Source organism: Heptranchias perlo, chromosome 20, assembly GCF_035084215.1.
Source record: "Heptranchias perlo isolate sHepPer1 chromosome 20, sHepPer1.hap1, whole genome shotgun sequence".
NCBI lineage: Eukaryota > Metazoa > Chordata > Chondrichthyes > Hexanchiformes > Hexanchidae > Heptranchias > Heptranchias perlo.
The window spans coordinates 34,290,190-34,312,674 of NC_090344.1; the positions used below are offsets into that span (position 1 = coordinate 34,290,190).

At 49.5% G+C, this 22,485-nt stretch overlaps 1 protein-coding gene across 3 annotated transcripts in view; it reads left to right on the top strand.

The window, feature by feature from the left end:
- The first annotated feature begins 669 nt into the window (after positions 1 to 669).
- Positions 670 to 22,485, top strand: part of LOC137335691 (adhesion G protein-coupled receptor A2-like) — a 283,681-nt gene continuing 261,865 nt past the window's right edge. For 2 of the 3 annotated variants that reach the window (XM_068000989.1, XM_068000990.1), the window contains exon 1: positions 670 to 1,533. In XM_068000989.1, coding sequence (XP_067857090.1) covers positions 1,313 to 1,533 — 221 coding nt within the window. In that variant the 5' untranslated portion in view covers positions 670 to 1,312. Of the gene's footprint in view, positions 1,534 to 16,299; positions 16,379 to 22,485 lie in introns of those variants that run through there. The other variant, XM_068000991.1, reaches the window with a different exon arrangement.

Sequence of the window (22,485 nt, forward strand, 5' to 3'; positions counted from 1 at the left end):
TGGACCCTTTTGTATCTCTCACCTCTCACCTTAAATCTATGCCCCCTCATTATAGACTCCCCTACCTTCGGGAAAAGATTTTGACTATCTACCTTATCTATGCCCCTCATTATTTTATAGACTTCTATAAGATCACCCCTTAACCTCCTACTCTCCAGGGAAAAAAGTCCCAGTCTATCTAACCTCTCCCTATAAGTCAAAAGTCTCCCTTTTGGTCCTAATATTGCCTAAATGCGCCCCGGCATCAACATTTTTCTGATTACGCTCCTGCGAAGCGCCTTGGGATGTTTTCTTACGTTACAGGCGCTACATAAATGCAAGTTGTGCTGTTTATTGCATTGCTCGTTTCTCTTTATTACACTGGACACAGCTGTTTCATACAGTCAGGGAAATATCTCAACCATATTAACATTAATTAAGAGCCTGCCCTCTCAGTGAAAGATCCCTGGGCAATATTTATCCGTCCACCGACACCACCAAAACAAAAAGCCAGTCTTTGGGTGTTGGCGGAGCCTTGCTGTGCACAAATCCGCCGCTGTATCCAAAAAAATAAAGTCGTTCAGCTGACTGGCTCGTTGGGAAGCGGGTCGGCGGCAGGACCCAGAGGAAGTCTCTTGGCTCTTTATTTCTCTCTCTCTCTCTCTCTGAGATGTGGGGCTGACAGAGAAACCGCGGCTCAACGTGACAGCCCCAACGCTCCTGTGCTGTGCAAGAGAGAGAGAGAGAGAGAAAAAAATCCTCCAACAAGGTCCGAAACGCACAGAACCCTGTTAACCGACTGCAAGCGTCTGAGAGAAGACTTTGGACTTTGCAGCCCGAGGGGGGCTGGCTGTTTGGTGTTTGATGAGCCCCCAGCACAGCTTGGGGGGAGACTTGTGTGTGTGTGTGTTTTTAAAATCTATTTTAATTGCAGAAGGGGAGGGATGTTAAAAGAGGAGAGAATGCAAAAAATGCGATGGATTTCAGCTGTCTAACTTTGGTTAGAGTGGATGCAGCTAACGGGACAGGAGCTCCCCAAACACACAAGGTGGTGGTTAGGGGAGAGAGAGAGAGAGAGAGATTTGGGAAAACCTCTTCCTAAAACAAGAGGGGGTGAAAGAGAAGTATGTATTGGGCTGAGAGAAGAACGGGGCACAGCCGCAGAAAAATGTTGCAATTAGTTTCTAGACTCCCAGCAACTTTTTGAGAGAGAGAGAAAAAAAGTTTTTTCAAACTTCCCCCCCCCCCCCTCCCTCCCTCCCTGTTGTTGTCGAGGGGAGTGGGGACAGCAAAAGTTTGGAAGATGTGCGGATTGCAGTGAAGGGGTTTCACCATGATCCGACTGCTGGGCGTCGGATTGCTGCTGCTACTGCTGCTGCTGCTGGCCTGTCAGGTCGACTGCTGCTCCGAGCTGCTCACCAACAGTTGCGTCTGCATCGAGGAGAGATCAAAAGGACCCACTTTCCCCCAGGTGCGGAGGAAGGTGGTTTGCAGCAAGCAGGAATTGCTCGAGATCCCGGACTCCAGCCTCCTGCCCAACAGGACTGTGCATCTGTGAGTAATTTAGTGTGTGTGTTTTGTTTTATATATATTCAAGAATTTTTGCTCCAAAGTTTCAGACGCCCCCAAGAAGCGATGTCAGCTTCCTCTTGTCCGGTTAAGGGGAGAAACGAATGAGAATTGAAAGGAAGCAGCAATGATTAAGGAACAAAATGCAATTAAATACACAGACTGATAGCGAACATTAAACACAAGAGTGCACAAGTGAGATCGATGCGAAACTGTCTCAAATAAACAAATGGAAATTCTAAACAAATTATAAAAAAAAGAATAAACTGTAAACAAGGTGGAAAAAATAGAATAAGCAATAAATAAGTGCATTTATAACATTAAACAAGGAATGCACACACAAGGCAAAACAAGATATCCAAGAACATAAGGAACAAAATTAACAGAATAAGCAATAAATAAGTGCATTTATAACATTAAACAAAGAATGCACACACAAGGCAAAACGATATCCAGGAACATAACGAACAAAAATAACAGAATAAGCAATAAATAAGTGCATTTATAACAAACGTTAATCATGGAATGCACAATTAACACCAAACAAAGCCAAAGAATGAAGAGGTAATAAGAGAATAAATAAGAGATACTAAACTTGTAATAAATCAGAGTGACAAACGAATAAAAGATAAATGTATGAATGGATGGAAAGCATTAAATAAAGAAAGATTCAATAAGTAATAAACGTTCAAATGATTAAACAACAAGCACGCAGGAACTGAATGGAGCACTCGGGGCTGTCGGCTGTGCTCGCCAGGCGGTGATTTCACTTTCAGTTCAGGCGGAATGGAAAAAGCGTCGCGGTCTATGTGAACAGTTGAGAGCCCCTTCACCTGAACCCACCCGCCCAGGTGCCGCGGTGTGAACAACTGACGGCCAGCCTGCCTTGATGAAGGATGAGCAGGGCAGGCAGCGAGGAGCAAATTGCACCCCGTGTCAGCTAACTGTCCCCCAGGAGCTGGGCGAGGATGACTGCAGCAACACGGTTCTGACTGAACTTCCTCGCCCGAAGGCAGTAGACCAGCGATGGCTGTGTCTGTGGGATAAGTAACAGCTCGCTCCATCCTGGTTCGCTGTTGAACCCCTTCAGCAATGGGCTTTGATTGCCCTCTGTAAAAGGAAGAAAGGACATGCATTTATATAGCGCCTTTAACATAGTGAAAAATATCCCAAGGGGCTTCACAGGAGTGATTTTCAGACAAAATTTGACACCGAGCCACATAAGGAGATATTAGGATAGGTGACCAAAAGCTTGGTCAAAGAGGTAGGTTTTAAGGAGCGTCTTAAAGGAGGAGAGAGAGGCGGAGAGGTTTAGGGAGGGAATTCCAGAGCTTAGGGCCTAGGCAGCTGAAGGCACGGCCGCCAATGGTGAAGCGATTTAAAATCGGGGATGCGCAAGAGGCCAGAATTGGAGGAGCGCAGAGATCTTGGAGGGTTGTAGGAGGTTACAGAGATAGAGAATGGGCGAGGCCACGGAGGGATTTGAACACAAGGATGAGAATTTTAAAATCGAGGCGTTCCCGGACCGGGAGCCAATGTGGGTCAGCGAGCACAGGGGGTGATGGGTGAACGGGACTTGGTGCGAGTTAGGATACGGGGCAGCAGAGGTTTGGATGAGCTCAAGGTTATGGAAGGTGGAAGATGGGAGGCCGGCCAGGAGAGCATTGGAGTAGTTAAGTCTACAGGTAACAAAGGCCTCTGAATGCACACAGCAAGATCCCACAAACAGCAACATGATAAATGACCAGATAATCTGTTTATTTAGCAGCGTTGGTTGAGGGATAAATATTGATCAGGATCCACCTGTTCTTCTTCGAAATAGTGCCATGAGATCTTTTACATCCACCTGAGAGGGCAGACGGGGCCTCAGTTTAATGTCTCGTCTGAAAGACAGCACCTCCGACAGTGCAGCACTCCCTCAATACTGGCACTGGGAGTGTCAGCCTGTCTCTGGAGGGAGACTTGAATCCATGACCTGCTGACTCAGAGGTGAGAGTGCTACCAACTGAGCCAGTGCTGACATTACTGAGTTTATTTTACTCAAAATCCATCCTCAGGTACTGACTGTCCTGTAGTTTCCTTAAAGAGAAGGGCAAATACTCCAATCACTGCTGACCGTTGCAGACCGTTTATTTAGCCTAACATCTGTCATTGGGAAAATGCTAGAATCCATTATTAAGGAAGTAGTAGCAGGACATTTGGAGACTCATAATACAATCAAGGAGAGTCAACATGGTTTTATGAAGGGGAAATCATGTCTGACAAATTTATTCGAGTTCTTTGAGGAAGTAACGGGCAGGGTGGATAAAGAGGAACCAATGGATGCAGTATATTTGGATTTCCAAAAGACATTCGATAAGGTGCCACATAAAAGGTTACTGCACAAGATAAAAGCTCATGGTATTGGGGGTAATATACTGACATGAATAGAGGATTGGCTAACTAACAGAAAACAAAGAGTCATTTTCAAAATGGCAATCTATAACTAGTGGGGTGCTGCAGGGATCTGCTGGAGCCTCAACTACTTCCAATATATATAATGACTTGGATGAAGAAGCAGAGTGTCTTGTGGCCAAATTTGCTGATGATAACAAAGATAGGTGGAAAAGCAAGTTGCGATGAGGACACAAAGTGTCTGCAAAGGGATATTGACAGGTTAAACGAATGGGCAAAAATTTGGCAGATGGAATGTAATGTGGGAAAATGTGAAGTCATCCACTTTGGGAGGAAAAATAAAAAAGCAAAATATTATTTGAATGGAGAAATACAACAAAATGCTGCGGTACAGAGGGATCTGGGTGTCCTCGTACATGAAACACAAAAACTCAACATACAGGTGCAGCAGGTAATCCGGAAGGCAAACGGAATATTGGCCTTTATTTCTAGGGGGATGGAGTATAAAAGCAGGGAAGTCATGCTACAACTGTACAGGGTGCTGGTGAGACCACACCTGGAGTACTGCGTACAGTTCTGGTGCCCTTATTTAAGGAAGGACATACTTGCATTGGAGGCAGTTCAGAGAAGGTTCACTAGGTTGATTCCGGGTATGGAAGGGTTGTCTTATGAGGAAAGATTGAACAGGTTGGGTCTATACTCATTGGAGTTTAGAAGAATGAGAGGAGATGTTATTGAAACATACAAGATTCTGAGGGGACTCGATAGGGTCGATGCTGAGAGGATGTTACCCCTCATGGGGGAGTCTGAAACTAGGGGGCATAGTCTCAGAATAAGGGGTCGCCCATTTAAGATGGAAATGAGGAGGAATTTCTTCTCCCAGAGGGTCGTGAATCTTTGGAATTCTTTACCCCAAAAAGCTGTGGAGGCTGAGTCATTGAATACATTCAAGGCTGAGTTAGACAAATTTTTGATCAGCAAGAGAGTCAAAGGATATGGGGAAAGGGCGGGAAAGTGGAGTTGAGGTAAAAATCAGATCAGCCATGATTTCATTAAATGGCGGAGCAGGCTCGAGGGGCTGAATGGCCTACTCCTGCTCCTATCTCTTATGGTCTTATGGTCAGCCCCAGTGTTACCAGCAGTGTTGAAACTTAACACTATACCAATGCACTAACACACTCAGACCAGTATCACAAAGGGAAAAGTTTTACTTAATTGACTTGTATACAAGGGAAGCTGTATTCTGAACAACGGTCAGAACAACCTCTTCACTGAGGCAGTCAAGGAGTTAACATTGGTCAAATATCCATCATGCATTTCTTTTCTTTTTTATGGTCAAGTAACTGTTCACGTATTTCTACATTAATGTGGTCTTTATGGTTTTCCACAGCAGCTTCTCCCTGAACTTTTTGGGTCCCTTTGTATTTTCTCCCTTCAAATTCCTGAAAGATGTCTTCCCCCAGCCCCCCACTGGGCCTTCTAGATATTTCCAGCCTTGACACTTTGTGTCGGTGCACTATTCGACCACAGAGAGCATCACAGCTCAGCCCAATACATGCCCTCGCCCTATATTCACATTCCGACGGGAGTCACTGGACAGCGAGGGGGAGTAGCAACCCTGGCTGGTTCCCCTTCTTTAACCCGAGGCACTTTCTAACTTGAGGCTTATAATACTGCTGGCAGCCGTGGCTCAGCGCGTAGCTCTCCCACCCTCTGAGTCACAAAGGTCCTGGGTTCACAGTCCCACTCCAGAGACTTGAGCACAAAATCCAGGCTGACACTCCCCGTGCCAGTACTGAGGGAGTGCCGCACTGTCGGAGGTGCTGTCTTTCGGATGAGATGTTAAACTGAGGTCCTGTCTAGGTGGATGTAAAAGGCACTATTTGAAGAAGTGTAGGGGAGTTCTCCCTGGTGTCCTGGCCGAGATTTATCACTAAAAACAGATTATCTGGCCATTTATCTCATTTGCTGTTTGTGGGATCTTGCTGTGCGCAAATTGGCTGCTGCGTTTCCTACATTACAACGGTGACTACACTTTAAAAGTACTTCATTGGCTGTAAAGCGCTTTGGGGATGTCCTGAGGTTGTGAAAGGCGCTATATAAATGCAGGTTCTTTCTTTTCATATGAAACCAATGTCTGAACTGCATACACAGAATGTACAGCACAGAAACAGGCCATTCGGCCCAACTAGTCTATGCCGGTATTTATGCTCCATACGAGCCTCCTCCCACCTCTCTTCATCTCACCCTGTCAGTATATCCTTCTATTCCTTTCTCCCTCATGTGTTTATCGAGCTTCCCCTTAAATGTATCTATGCTATTCGCCTCTACTACTCCCTGCAGTAGTGAGTTCCACATTCTCACCACTCTCCGGCTTTAAAACACATGGTGGCATAGAAGTTGCTGTCAGCGATGATGAATCATATTCTCTGATCAGGACGTATTAGAACGGGAGAATTACCTACATAACGACAGTGACTGCACTTCACATGTACTCCATTGGCCGTGAGGCCCTTTGGGCCGTCCTGAGGATGTGAACGGTTCGTTTTCTCTTCTTGAACTCACTTAAATTAAAGATGTTCAGGCAGTCAGTCCACATCAGTGCGGCGGGACGGGAGTGCTTATTGCGAATTCGGGGACGGGATACTCGCTATTTCCCGCTCGTTAATCAGTTCAGCTGCCGGTTTTTGTTAGGTAAGGGTATCAAGGGATCTGGAGCAAAGGCGGGGAAATGGAGTTGAGGTGCAGCTCAGCTGTGATCTGATTGAATGGCGGAACGGACTCGAGGGGCTGAATGGCCTCCTCCTGTTCCTGTGTAACAGGCTCGAGGGGCTCAATGGCCTCCTTCTGTCCCTCTGTAACAGATTCGAGGGGCTGAATGGCCTCCTCCTGTTCCTGTGTAACAGGCTCGAGGGGCTGAATGGCCTCCTCCTGTTCCTGTGTGTCAGGCTCGAGGGGCTGAATGGCCTCCTCCTGTTCCTCTGTAACAGGCTCGAGGGGCTGAATGGCCTCCTCCTGTTCCTGTGTGACAGGCTCGAGGGGCTGAATGGCCTCCTCCTGTTCCTGTGTGACAGGCTCGAGGGGCTGAATGGCCTCCTCCTGTTCCTGTGTGACAGGCTCGAGGGGCTGAATGGCCTCCTCCTGTTCCTGTGTAACAGGCTCAAGGGGATAAATGGCCTCCTCCTGTTCCTGTGTAACAGGCTTGAGGGGCTGAATGGCCTCCTCCTGCTCCTGTGTTCCAGGTCCTGAAGAGGGGAATGTTTCTCCTTCCATCACCATGGTGGAGAGAAGGATTTGATGGCTCGTTAAGACATCGTCGAATAACAGTAGCTGACTTGTTAGTTCCGCACCCCTGCCCCTCCCCCTAGCGTGCTGGTCAAATGTCGGAAGGTTGGCTAGGAATGTGTGCAGTTGAAAGGAATATCAAATGGCTTGTGGATAAGGACTTCATCTTCCAGTGTTGAAGATATGTCCTCTTAAAGTCTAGCACTTGATTTAGATAGGGTGCAAAGCGCTCTGTATTTTCAGGTCTACAGGAATGCTATTAACTGTTTCCACTGGCAGAGGGGGTTGGTAACCTGGGGACATAGATTTAGGATAATTGGCAAAAAAAAACCAGAAGGGAGATGAGGAGAATTTTTTTTACGCAGCGAGTTGTGATGATCTGGAATGCGCTGCCTGAAAGGGCGGTGGAAGCAGATTCAATAGTGACTTTCAAAAGGGAATTGGATAAATACTTGAAAAGGAAAAATTTTACAGGGCTCTGGGGAAAGAGCAGGGGGAGTGGGACTAATAGGATAGCTCTTTCAAAGAGCAGACACGATGGGCTGAATGGCCTCACTGTGCTGAAAGATTCAGTGAAAAGGAAAACTGGAAATGCTGGAAGGCAGGTGACACAAAACTCGGAAGGGTAGTGAACAGTGAGGAGGATAGATTTTTTTTTTATTCATTCATGGGATGTGGGCGTCGTTGGTGAGGCCGGCATTTATTGCCCATCCCTAATTGCCCTTGAGAAGGTGGTGGTGAGCCGCCTTCTTGAACCGCTGCAGTCCGTGTGGTGAAGGTTCTCCCACAGTGCTGTTAGGTAGGGGGTTCCAGGATTTTGACCCAGCGACGATGAAGGAACGGCGATATATTTCCAAGTTGGGACGATGTGTGACTTGGAGGGGAACGTGCAGGTGGTGTTGTTCCCATGAGCCTGCTGCTCTTGTCCTTCTAGGTGGTAGAGGTCGCGGGTTTGGGAGGTGCTGTCGAAGAAGCCTTGGCGAGTTGCTGCAGAGCATCCTGTGAATGGTACACACTGCAGCCACTGTGCGCCGGTGGTGAAGGGAGTGAATGTTTAGGGTGGTGGATGGGGTGCCAATCAAGCGGGCTGCTTTGTCCTGGATGTTGTCGAGCTTCTTGAGTGTTGTTGGAGTTGCACTCATCCAGGTAAGTGGAGAGTATTCCATCACACTCCTGACTTGTGCCTTGTAGATGGTGGAAAGGCTTTGGGGAGTCAGGAGGTGAGTCACTCGCCGCAGAATACCCAGCCTCTGACCTGCTCTTGTAGCCACAGTATTTATATGGCTGGTCCAGTTAAGTGTCTGGTCAATGGTAATGCCGTTGAATATCAAGGGGAGGTGGTTAGACTTCAAGTGATAGACTTCAAGAGGATATAGACAGGCTGGTGGCATGGGCGGACATGTGGCAGATGAAATTTAACGCAGAAAAATGTGAAGTGATACATTTCGGGAGGAAGGACGAGGAGAGGCAATATAGGAGGGCACAACTCTAAAAGGGGTACAGGAACAGAGAGATCTGGGGGTACATGTGCACAAATCATTGAAGGTGACAGGCCAGGTTGAGAAAGCGGTTAAAAAAGCATATCTGGGATCCTAGGCTTTATAAATAGAGACATAGAGTATAGAAGTCATGATGAACCTTTATCAAACACTGGTTCGGCCACTAATGGCGTATTGTGTCCAATTCTGGGCTCTGCACTTTAGGAAAGATGTGTAGGCCTTAGAGAGGGTGCAGAAGAGATTTACTAGAATGATTCCAGGGATGAGGGACTTCAGTTACGTGGATAGACTGGAGAAACTGGGGTTGTTCTCCTTGGAACAGAGACAGTTGAGAGGAGATTTGATAGAGGTATTCAAAATCATGAAGGGTCTAGACAGAGTAGATAGAGAGAAACTGTTCCCATTGGCAGAAGGGTCAAGGACCAGAGGACACAGATTTAAGGTGATTGGCAAAAGAACCAAAGGTGACATGAGGAAAAACCTTTTTACGCAGCGAATGGTTAGGTTCTGGAATGCACTGCCCGAGGGGGTGGTGGAGGCAGATTCAATCATGGCCTTCAAAAGGGAACTGGATAAGTACTTGAAAGGAAAAAATTTGCAGGGCTACAGGGAAAGGGTGGTGGTGTAGGACTAGCTGGATTGCTCTTGCATAGAGTAGGCATGGACTCGATGGGCCGAATGGCCTCCTTCTGTGCTGTAACCTATCTATGATTCTAGGTCAAAGGGAATAGATGGTTTGCCGTTTCCAGTGCACACCCTCCATCAAAACCCGTCTGTGCATATCAGTAATGTACCAGTTCCCACCTCTGCTTCACTGATTTATTCATATGTCTGGTATTTTAATTTGGGAGGTGTCAGCTGTGGCTCAGAGTAGCACACTCACCTCTGAGTCAGAAGGTTGTGGGTTCAAGTCCTACTCAAGAGACTTGAGGCCATAATCCAGGCAGACGCTCCCAGTGCCAGTACTGAGGGGTTGCTGCACTGTCCGAGGCGCCGTCTTTTGGATGAGACGTTAAACCGAGACCCCGTCTGCCCCCTCAGGTGGACGTAAAAGATCCCGTAGCACTATTTAAAGAAGAGCAGGAGAGTTCTCCCGATGCCCCGGACAATATTTATCCCTCAACCAACATCACTAAAAGAGATTATCTGGTCATTATCACATTGCTGTTTGTGGGATCTTGCTGTGTGCAAATTGGCTGCTGCGTTTCCTTACAACAGTGACTACATTTCAAAAGCGCTTAATTGACTGTAAAGCGCTTTGGGCCTAGAAAGGCGCTAAATAAATGCAGATCTTTACTTCTATTTGACTCGAGTCCCTCACCAACCTGGTCGACTCGTAACTGCCCTCCGAAGTGGCCTAGCCAGCCACTCCGTTTTATCAAACCACTACACAGTGGTTCTCAAAGGCAACTAGTGATGGGGAGCAAATGCTGGCACCTGCCAGCGTCACCCACATCCTGAGAATGAATTCAAAATAAATGACTTGTAAGGGGTTATTTTACAAGTTGGCGCTTCCAGAGCAGGGCACATGTCGGGAAACTGGGCACAGAGGGTTCCCTCAGGATCTGACCCATGCCAGCCTGAGAGAAACTTAACGCCGTCGGAAAACCCTTCATTCCAGGGACGAGGGACTTCAGTTCTGTGGAGGGACCGGAGAAGCTGGGGTTGTTCTCCTTGGAGCAGAGAAGGTTAAGGGTGGATTTAATTGAGGTGTTCGAAATTATGAGGGATTTTGATAGAGTAAATGGGGTTAGGGTTACCGACCCAGCTGTTTGCACTGGCAGAACGGTCACCTGCTCTGCCACCTCACCCCGGCCTTTAAGAAGGAGCTGGCCGGATCTCTTCTGACACGGATTGCGGGGCAGGCCATGTGATCAATATGGTGCGTTAACTTCAATCCTCTTGGAGCCATGGGAGCTTGTGGAATGCCAATAATACAAAGACCGATGCCAGTTCAAGACTTCCAATAGTGTCCAGGCTCTGGGAGAGACCCCGTATTGTTTCTCTCTGGAATCCTGACAGTTCTGTCACACTGCAATTGGAGATGGTCACCGTCTCTCTCATTCTCCATTGGCAAACTGGAGTGTGAAACGCGTCCAAAATTGATGGTCTCTTGGGCATCTCCCTCGTGGGCCTCCCTCTTGGGCCTCCCTCTTGGGCCTCCGTCGTATGGCCTCTGTCGTAGGGTCACCTCTTGGGCCTCCGCCATACAGCCTCCCTCTTGGGTCTCCATTGTAGAGCCGCCCTCTTGAGTCTCCGTCGTAGGCCACCCCTTGAGCCTCCGCCGTACGGCCTCCCTGTTGGTTCTCCTTCGTAGGCCTCCCCCTTGAGCCTCCGTCGTATGACCTCCCTCTTGGTTATCTGTCGTAGGCCTCCCCCTTGACCCTCTGCAGTACGGCCTCCCTCTTGGTTCTCCGTCGTAGGCCTCCTCCTTGATCCTCTGTCGTAGGGCCTCCCCCTTGAGCCTCTGTCGTAGGCCTCCCCCTTGAGCCTCTGTCGTAGGCCTCCCCCTTGAGCCTCCGTCGTGGGGCCTCCCTCTTGAGCTTCCGTCGTGGGGCCTCCCCCTTGAGCCTCCGTCGTGGGGCCTCCCCCTTGAGCCTCCGTCGTGGGGCCTCCCCCTTGAGCCTCCGTCGTGGGGCCTCCCCCTTGAGCCTCCGTCGTGGGGCCTCCCCCTTGAGCCTCCGTCGTGGGGCCTCCCCCTTGAGCCTCCGTCGTGGGGCCTCCCCCTTGAGCCTCCGTCGTGGGGCCTCCCCCTTGAGCCTCCGTCGTGGGGCCGCCCCCTTGAGCCTCCGTCGTGGGGCCGCCCCCTTGAGCCTCCGTCGTGGGGCCTCCCCCTTGAGCCTCCGTCGTGGGGCCTCCCCCTTGAGCCTCCGTCGTGGGGCCTCCCCCTTGAGCCTCCGTCGTGGGGCCTCCCCCTTGAGCCTCCGTCGTGGGGCCTCCCCCTTGAGCCTCCGTCGTGGGGCCTCCCCCTTGAGCCTCCGTCGTGGGGCCTCCCCCTTGAGCCTCCGTCGTGGGGCCTCCCCCTTGAGCCTCCGTCGTGGGGCCTCCCCCTTGAGCCTCCGTCGTGGGGCCTCCCCCTTGAGCCTCCGTCGTGGGCCTCCCCTTGAGCCTCCGTCTTGGGGCCTCCCCCTTGAGCCTCTGTCGTGGGGCCTCCCCCTTGAGCCTCCGTCGTGGGGCCTCCCTCTTGGGCCTCATTTTTGGAAGTACTACAGTTCTGTACCGCCTCATTCCTCCATTCGTTGGGGAAAGAAACAAATTCAAATAATTGCACAATGGCCAGCTGTCTCGAAACAAACGCTAAGGAATGTTCTTATTTATCTCTTAGACCCCGAGTCGCCCCTTTGGAATCTAAACAGTGAGAATTTACAGTCGCTGTGCAATTCGAACGTTCCAATACCACAGAAGCAAATCTTGGAGGAACGACCGTAGGGGGGAGAGCAGCATATTTTTTGTGACCTGATCCAGCGCAAACCAGGAACCTAGAAATAGCTTTTGACACAATCCAACAGGAAAAAGCTGGGGCATCGGACGAGAATGAAGGAAAGACTTGCATTTATACAGCGTCTTTCACGACCTCAGGACATCCCAAGGCGCTTCACAGCTAATTAAATACTTCTGAAGTGTCGTCACTGTTGTAATGTAGGAAGCGCGGCAGCCAATTTGCGCACAGCAAGATCCCACAAACAGCGATGAGATAATGGCCAGATCATCTGTTTTAGTGATGTTGGATGAGTGATAAGCATTGGCCCAGGACACCGGGGAGAACTCCCCCTGCTCTTCTTCCAATAGCGGCCGTGGGATCTTTTACATCCACCCGAAAGGGCAGACGGGGCCTCGGTTTAACGTCCCATCCGAAAGACGGCACCTCCGACAGCGCAGCACTCCCTCAGTACTGGCGCTGGGAGTGTCGGCCTGGGATTACGTGCTGAAATCTCTGGAGTGGGGCTCGAGCCCACGACCTTCGGAATTCCTACGGGAGATTACTCCGATAAATGGGGATGCACCTCCACGGCAACAGATGGATTTCACTGCTTGAAAGAACGAGGGTGTGTGTGCGTGCGCGCGCGCGTGCGTGCGTTTGTGAGGGATTCCTGTGTGCGTGGGGCTCCGCACTGGGGGAGGGGCACGGGATTGGAATCGAATCTCTCGAGCAGAGCTGCCGTTTGTAACCACGCTGGCAGGTCGTGTCGTACGCTTGCACGGCGTCTCGACTTGTGTCCCCGACAGCACAGAAAGAGGCTGTTCGGCCCATCGTGCCTATGCCAGAGCTATCCAATTAGTCCCGCTCCCCCCTGCTCCTTCCCCATAGCCCTTTATCCGCAGATTGTCAAGCAGCATTTTAGCAGGACCCGTTTGCCTTCATTTGCGCACAGGCCTACAGCTCGCTGCTGGGGATGTTAGCGCACAAAAGGATTTGACGCCTGCGTACGAGATTCCTCTTTCCGCTATTTAAAATAAACTGTGTTAAAACAGCAGGTGCAGGAATGTCATGGGAGAGTGTTAGAGCTTAGTCCAACAGCACTGCTGTGCTACAGTGTGATGCGATTCAGCTCGGCTCAGTGGGTAGCACTCTGACCTCTGATTCCAAGGTCGGGGTTCAAGTCCCACTTCAGAGATTCGAGAGCATAATCCCAGGCCGACACTCCCAGTGCAGTACTGAGGGAGAGCTGCACTGTCGGAGGTGCCGTCTTTCGGATGAGACTTTAAACCGTAAGCCCCATCTGCCCCTCTCAGGTGGACATAAAGATCCCACGGCCATTATTGGAAGAACAGCAGGGGAGTTCATGCAATAGCTAACCCCCAGCTAACACCATCAGAAAGATTAACTGGACGTCCATCTGATTTGGACCTTGCTGTCTGCCAATTTGCCTACACTACACAGTGACCGCACTTAAAAAAGTAATTAATTAACTGTGATGTGCTTTGGGTCGTCCTGAGGATGTGAAAGGTGCTCTACAATTCCGAGAATCTTACAGCACAGAAGGAAGCCATTTGGACCATCATGCCTGTGCTGGATCTTTGAAATTGCGATCCCATTAGTCCCACTCCACTGCTCTTTTCCTATAGCCCTGCACATTTTGTCCTTTCAAGTATATATCCAATTCCCTCTTGAACGTTAATGCAAGCTCTTTCTTTTCTTAATAATTCATGTTGAAGTACATCGCCGTGTCGACAGTAAATGATGATATGCAAAAGAATCTCCAGCCTCTTTCCCTCCCAAAGGAGGAAAAGCATTTGCCAAACACGTTTGTCCCGGACGAGTGCAGCTCCAACAACACTCAAGAAGCTCGACACCATCCAGGACAAAGCAGCCCGCTTGATTGGCACCCCATCCACCACCCTAAACATTCGCTCCCTTCACCACCGGCGCACTGTGGCTGCAGTGTGTACCATCCACAGGATGCACTGCAGTAACTCGCCAAGGCTTCTTCGACAGCACCTCTCAAACCCGCGACCTCTACCACCTAGAAGGGCAAGGGCAGCAGGCACATGGTAACAACACCACCTGCACGTTCCCCTCCAAGTCACACACCATCGCGACTTGGAAATATATCAGCCGTTCCTTCATTGTAGCTGGGTCAAAATCCTGGAACTCCCTTCTTAACAGCACTGTGGGAGAACCTTCACCACACGGACTACAGCGGTTCAAGAAGGCGGCTCACCACCACCTTCTCAAGGGCAATTAGGGATGGGCAATAAATGCCGGCCTCGCCAGTGACGCCCACATCCCGAGAATGAATATTAAAAAGCTTTAATAAAGGTTTTCAAAATAATGTAGGGTGTTGATGGTGAATAGGGAGAAATAATGTCCTCTGAATAAGGAGTCAGTGACGAGGGGGTCATCAGTTTAAAATTATCAGTAAGAGTGAGGAGAGAGGTTAGGAGAAATTTCTTGATGCAGGGCGCTGTTGAAGCATGGAACACAGTTCATATTCTAGCTTGTATCTGTTGCTCCATATATAAACCACCCGAACCCCTCGATTAGATTCCAGCCTGTAACTCACTCCCGGGTATCTGTTATTCTATATATAAACCACCCGAACCCCTCGATTAGATTCCAGCCTGTAACTCACTCCCGGGTATCTGTTGCTCCATATATAAACCACCAGAACCCCTCGATTAGATTCCAGCCTGTAACTCACTCCCGGGTATCTGTTATTCTATATATAAACCACCCGAACCCCTCGATTAGATTCCAGCCTGTAACTCACTCCCGGGTATCTGTTATTCTATATATAAACTACCCGAACCCCTCGATTAGATTCCAGCCTGTAACTCACTCCCGGGTATCTGTTATTCTATATATAAACCACCCGAATCCCTCGATTAGATCCCAGCCTGTAACTCACTCCCGGGTATCTGTTATTCTATATATAAACCACCCGAACCCCTTGATTAGATTCCGTTCTGTAACTCACTCCCGGGTATCTGTTATTCTATATATAAACCCCCCGAACCCCTCGATTAGATCCCAGCCTGTAACTCACTCCCGGGTATCCATTATTCTATATATAAACCACCCGAACCCCTCGATTAGATTCCAGCCTGTAACTCACTCCCGGGTATCTGTTATTCTATATATAAACCACCCAAACCCCTCGATTAGATTCCAGCCTGTAACTCACTCCCGGGTATCTGTTATTCTATATATAAACCACCCGAACCCCTCGATTAGATCCCAGCCTGTAACTCACTCCCGGGTATCTGTTATTCTATATATAAACCACCCGAACCCCTCGATTAGATTCCAGCCTGTAACTCACTCCCGGGTATCTGTTATTCTATATATAAACCACCCGAACCCCTTGATTAGATTCCGTTCTGTAACTCACTCCCGGGTATCTGTTATTCTATATATAAACCCCCCGAACCCCTCGATTAGATCCCAGCCTGTAACTCACTCCCGGGTATCTGTTATTCTATATATAAACCACCCGAACCTCTCGATTAGATTCCAGCCTGTAACTCACTCCCGGGTATCTGTTATTCTATATATAAACCACCCGAACCCCTCGATTAGATTCCAGCCTGTAACTCACTGCCGGGTATCTGTTATTCTATATATAAACCACCCGAACCCCTCGATTAGATCCCAGCCTGTAACTCACTTTGGGGACACCTGATGGTGTATGAAATCATGTGCTCGGAGAGGTGGTAGTATCAGTTTGTCCAGGGGTGTGCTGAATTCGGTAAACAGGACCCGGGCATGTGCGTGCTGTGTAGTTTGTGCCGCCAGTGATTTTCCATAGTTTTTACATACTGTATCTATCTGGGCGTGCACCTCCAGAAGGGAGGCTGTGTAAACTGCACCGTAGTGAAAATAATTGACTTGGCAGAAAAGCAGCATCCTGTTTACTGTAATCGAGCAGCATAAAACTACATGGAGAGGTCGGGCAGCTAGTTCCAGTGATGGATGACAGGCAGACAGACCGCTAACAGTTTGAGACACTGAGTACTGGGCTGCAGGCACCCCCCTTTTCGAAGAGAAGAGAAACAGCTTATGTTCATACAACAACAACAACCTGCATTTATATAGCGCTTTTAAAGTAGTAAAACGTCCCGAGACGCTTCGCAGGACCGATTAACCAAACAAAAGTTGACATCCACATAAGGAGATATTAGGACAGGTGACCAAAAGCTTGGTGAAAGAGGTAGGTTTTAAGGAGCGTCTTAAAGGAGGAGAGAGAGGCGGAAAAGTTTAGGGAGGGAATTCCAGAGCTTAGGGCCCCGGCAGCTGAAGGCACGGCCGCCAATGGCGGAGCGATTAAAATCGGGGATGCGCAAGAGGCCAGAATTGGAGGAGCGCAGAGATCTCTGACGGTTGTAGGGCTGGAGGAGGGTCACAGAGATAGGGAGTGGACGAGGCCATGGAGGGATTTGAAAACAAGGATGAGAATTTTAAAATCGAGGTGCAAACGTGGACATAAGAATTTATAATGGGAATATATAAAAATAAGGACAAGGTGTATATTTTAAAATGTGTTGTGATTCAGGACTTAGCCACCAATTTCGGACCAAGTGCTGGATTAGGCTGGATGGCTCATTTTCGGCAGGCGCCGACACGATGGGCCGAGTGGCCTCTTCCTGTGCCCTAAATTTTCTGTGATTTTATAGGCTTTTCCAAAGCTCCAGGCCCACAAAATTCAAACTGGGACAAACCCGCAGACAAGAAATGTAAACGCAGGTTAGGGGTTGCCAACTCTGACTGGACATATTCCTGGAGGTTTCATCACATGACCTCCAGCCGCCCCGCCCCCACACCCCCCGCCATTGGTCGCCGGACACATCTATCCTCACGGCAACCGCCCCCGTTCCCACGGCCAATTGGAAAGCCAACAGATTCTTCGTTACCCGATTGGATGATTTTTGACTCTCGGTCAAACAACTTTTTTTTTGTCCCCCATCTCTAGTATTTTTATAATTAATAAATGAAAGTGTTCAAAGAAGATAAAACGCACTGTTTGTTTTAAATGCCCCCGTTGATTTTTCTCCCGCAGCAGTGACCGGGAGATTAACCTTCAATTCCTGGAGACTCCAGGCCAAAGCTGGAGGGTTGGCAACCCCAGCGCAAGTAGGGCTGAGTTAACTGGTCTTTGAGGACTGGATTGCCAGGGTTCGAGAGGTGCCCGTGGACTCTGATCCACGTGGTTGTCAGCTGTGGCTCAGTGGGTAGCACTCTCGTCTCTGAGCCAGAAGATTGTGGGTTTGAGCCCCACTCCAGGGACTTGAGCACACAATTGATACACCTAGTGCAGTACTGGGGGACTGCCACACTGTTGGAGGTGCCCTCGTTTAGATGGGACGCCATCTGCCCTCTCAGGTGGACGTAAAGGACCCCCCACCCCTGGGCCATTATTGGAAGAAGAGCAGAGGAGTTCTCCCCCAGTCTCCTGGCCAATATTTATCCCTCAACCAGCATCGCTAAAACAGATTATCTGGTCGTTTGTTTCATTGCTGTTTGTGGGATCTTGCTGTGCGCAAATTGGCTGTCGGGTTTCCGACATTTCAACAGTGACTACACTTCAAAAAATGGACTTTGTTGGCTGTGAAGTGGCTTTGGGTTGAATAGGCGCTGTACAAATGCAAGTCTTTCATTCGGTCATGATCCAGAATTTGGAATCTCCTGGCCAAAGTCCGCATTGACACCCCAAGGGGAGGAAAACAACACATTGACCTTGTACACTTTCACCAAAAAAGGTTCAGTTCGTAAAATGCCATTCTTTTGTGAAGCGATGAGTTTGATGATAAAGCCCCTCCCCCGCCCCCAAGACAAGCAGGGGCAGCTTCCGGCCTAGTGGAGCTAACTTGCCTCCTGCAACCTAAACATAATGCCGTTTAACTTTCGGAACAATGGTCTTGACTTGACTGAAATAACACTGCTCGACACGAGTGTGCTGGCCGAACGTCCTTGGAACACTTTGGGGAGAGTGCTGCAGAAGCAGAAACAAAACAAGCAGGTCACAGGGTCAGCAGGAAGAGTCCATGCTTCGGTCGATTGCATGACTTCCAGTTCCCGCCAACAAGCCCATTAGAGTCTTCCCCTTGTTCCGAGTTTTCTGTATGTGTGGCTCCTGTGTTCCTTTTGTATGTTAGTGAGGGGGGAGAAAGAAAGGAACTGTCCGGGAATAATGGTGCAGGAATTGGCTCAGATTGAGAAGCTTAAATAATCTGAAACTTCAGGCTTAATGGCTTCTCATAATTAATTTTGAGTTGTGGAATCCTTTCAGTAATCATTTTAATATTGCCCCGAAGTGGGTATACACACCTTCGATTAATGGTACTGAGCAACCACAGGCCAGGAAAGTCCAAGGCATGATTCCTGGGTGGAAGAGGGAGGGGGGACACTTTAACAGGCCCAAGGCCTCTTGGGGCAAATTAAGCCAGGGATCCTGCCCCTGATCGCCATCTAGTGGGATGTTCGTATTGGAGCATTGTTATGGATGCTGCGTTACAGAAAGGACATCAAAGCCATAAGTGAGCGCACAGCCTAGATTCACCGGGATAGTGCCAGGAATGGGGAACCATAGTTGTGAAGAGAGACTTGAAGATCCTGCGAGCTTTTCACTGCAGCAGAGGAGGCCGAGAAGAGATTTAATGGGGGTTTTGAAATCACAAAGGGTTTTGATCACGTGACTAGGTAAAGACGATTTCCCCTGTTGGGGGAAGTCAGTGGTGAGGGGGTCATTGATTTTAAATGATGTCTGACTGACTGCAGAGAGAGGCTAAGAGAAATTTCTTCACACAGAGAGGGTTGTTGGAGTGTTTTTTCACAAGGAGTGGTTGAGGCAGAGACCATCGAATAATTTCAGGGAAAATTGGATAAATATTTGAAGCAGAGGAAGATACAGGGCAATGGGGAGAGAGTGGGGCAGTGGGATTAGTTTGGGATTGATACAGGGCTATGGGGAGAGAGTGGGGCATTGGGATTAGTTTGGGATTGATACAGGGCTATGGGGAGAGAGTGGGGCAGTGGGATTAGTTTGGGATTGATACAGGGCTATGGGGAGAGAGTGGGGCAATGGGATTAGTTTGGGATTGATACAGGGCTATGGGGAGAGAGTGGGGCAATGGGATTAGTTTGGGATTTTAACAGGGCTATGGGGAGAGAGCGGGGCAGTGGGATTAGTTTGGAATTGATACAGGACTATGGGGAGAGAGCGGGGCAGTGGGATTAGTTTGGGATTGATACAGGGCTATGAGGAGAGAGTGGGGCAATGGGATTAGTTTGGGATTGATACAGGGCTATGGGGAGAGAGTGGGGCAGTGGGATTAGTTTGGGATTGATACAGGGCTGTAGGGAGTGAGCGAGGCAGTGGAATTAGCTTGGGATTCGCACAGGGCTATGGGGAGAGAGTGGGGCAGTGGGATTAGCTTGGGATTGACACAGGGCTGGGGGAGAATACAGGATTGTGGGATTGTTTTGGGATTGATACTGGTCTACTGGGAGAGTGATTAGGGCAGTGGGATTAGTTTGGGATTGATACAGGGCTGGGGGAGAGTGTGGGATTGGTTTGAGATTAATGCAGGGCAATGGGGAGAGAGTGGGGCAGTTTGGGATTGATGCAGGGCTTTGGGATCAGATTGGGATTGATACAGGGCAATGGGGAGAGAGTGGGGCAATGGGATTAGTTTGGGATTGATACAGGGCAATGGGGAGAGAGTGGGGCAGTGGGATTAGTTTGGGATTGATACAGGGCTATGGGGAGAGTGCGGGCAGTGGGATTAGTTTGGGATTGATACAGGGCTATGGGGAGAGAGCGGGGCAGTGGGATTAGTTTGGGATTGATACAGGGCTATGGGGAGAGAGTGGGGCAGTGGGATTAGTTTGGGATTGATACAGGGCAATGGGGAGAGAGTGGGGCAGTGGGATTAGTTTGGGATTGATACAGGGTTATGGGGAGATCAGGGCCGTGGGATTAGTTTGGGATTGATACAGGGCTATGGGGAGAGAGTGGGGCAGTGGGATTAGTTTGGGATTGATACAGGGCGATGGGGAGAGAGTGGGGCAGTGGGATTAGTTTGGGATTGATATAGGGCTATTTGGGGAGAGAGTGGGACAGTGGGATTAGCGTGGAATTGATACAGGGCTGTGGGGAGAGACTGGGGCAGTGGGATTAGTTTGGGATTGATACAGGGCTACGTGGAGAGAGCGGGCCACTGGGATTAGCGTGGGATTGATACAGGGCTCTGGGAAGAGAGTGGGGCAGTGGGATTAGTTTGGGATTGATACAGGACTATGTGGAGAGAGTGGGGCAGTGGGATTAGTTTGGGATTGATACAGGGCTGGGGGAGAGTGTCGGATTGGTTTGGCATTAGTTCAGGGCTATGGGGAGAGAGCAGGGCAATGGGATTAGTTTGGGATTGGTACAAGGCAATGGGTAGAGAGTGGGGCAGTGGGATTCGTATGGGATTGATACAGGGCAATGGTGAGAGAGTGGGGCAGTGGGATTTGTTTGGGGTTGATACAGGGCTATGTGGAGAGAGTGGGGCAGTGGGATTAGTTTTAGATTGATACAGGGCTATGGGGAGAGAGTGGGGCAGTGGGATTAGTTTGGGATTGATACAGGGCTATTTGGGGAGAGAGTGGGGCAGTGGGATTAGTTTGGTATTGATACAGGGCAATGGGGAGAGAGTGGGGCAGTGGGATTAGTTTGGGATTGATACAGGGCTATGGGGGGAGAGAGCGGGGCAGTGGTATTAGTTTGGGATTGATACAGGGCAAGGGGGAGAGAGTGGGGCAGTGAGATTAGTTTGGGATTGATACAGGGCAAGGGGGAGAGTGTAGGATTGGTTTGGGATTAATGCAGGGCTTGGGGGAGAAAGCGGGGCAGTGGGATTAGTTTGGGATTGATACAGGGCTATGCGGAGAGAGTGGGGCAGTGGGGTTAGTTTTAGATTGATACAAGGTAATGGGGAGAGAGTGGGGCAGTGGAATTCGTATGGGATTGATACAGGGCAATGGTGAGAGAGTGGGGCAGTGGGATTAGTTTGGGATTGATACAGGGCTATGGGGAGAGAGTGGGGCAGTGGGATTAGTTTTAGGTTGATACAGGGCAATGGGGAGAGAGTGGGGCAGTGGGATTAGTTTGGGATTGATACAGGGCAACGGGGAGATAGTGGGGCAGTGGGATTAGTTTAGGATTGATACAGGTCTACGGGGGGAGAGAGTGGGGCAGTGGATTTAGTTTGGGATTGATGCAGGGCTATGGGGAGAGTGTAGGATTGGTTTGGGATTAATGCAGGGCTTGGGGGAGAAAGCGGGGCAATGGGATTAGTTTGGGATTGATGCAGGGCTATGCGGAGAGAGTGGGGCAGTGGGGTTAGTTTTAGATTGTTACAGGGCAATGGGGAGAGAGTGGGGCAGTGGGATTAGTTTGGGATTGATACAGGGCTATGGGGAGAGAGTGGGCAGTGGGATTAGTTTGGGATTGATACAGGGCTACGGGGTGAGAGAGCGGGGCAGTGGGATTAGTTTCGGATTGATACAGGGCAAGAGGGAGAGTGTGGGATTGGTTTGGGATTAATGCAGGGCTATGGGGAGAGAGCGGGGCAGTGGGATTAGTTTGGGATTGATACAGGGCAACAGGGAGAGAGTGGGGCAGTGGGATTAGTTTAGGATTGATACAGGGCTATGGAGAGAGAGTGGGGCAGTGGGATTAGTTTGGGATTGATACAGGGCTTGGGGAAGAGTGCAGGATTGTGGTATTGGTTTGGGATTGATACAGGGCAATGGGGAGAAAGCGGGGCAATGGGATCAGTTTGGGATTGATACAGGGCAGTGGGGAGAGTGGGGGAGTGGGATTAGTTTTCGGTTGATACAGGGCAATGGGGAGATAGTGGGGCAGTGGGATTGGTTTGGGATTGATTTTGGGCAATGGGGAGAGAGTGGGATTAGTTTGGAATTGATATAGGGGCATTTAGGGAGAGAGTGGGGCAGTGGGATTAATTTGTGATTGATATAGGGCAAGGGGGAGAGTGTGGGATTGGTTTGGGATTGATACAGGGTTATGGGGAGAGAGCGGGGCAGTGGGATTCGTATGGGATTGATTCAGGGCGATGGTGAGAGAGTGGGGCAGTGAGATTAGTTCGGGATTGATACAGGGCGATGGGGAGAGAGTGGGTCAGTGGGCTTAGTTTGGGATTGATACAGGGCTACGGGGGGAGAGAACGGGCCAGTGGATTTAGTTTGGGATTAATGCAGGGCTATGGGGAGAAAGCGGGGCAATGGGATCAGTTTGGGATTGATACAGGGCAGTGG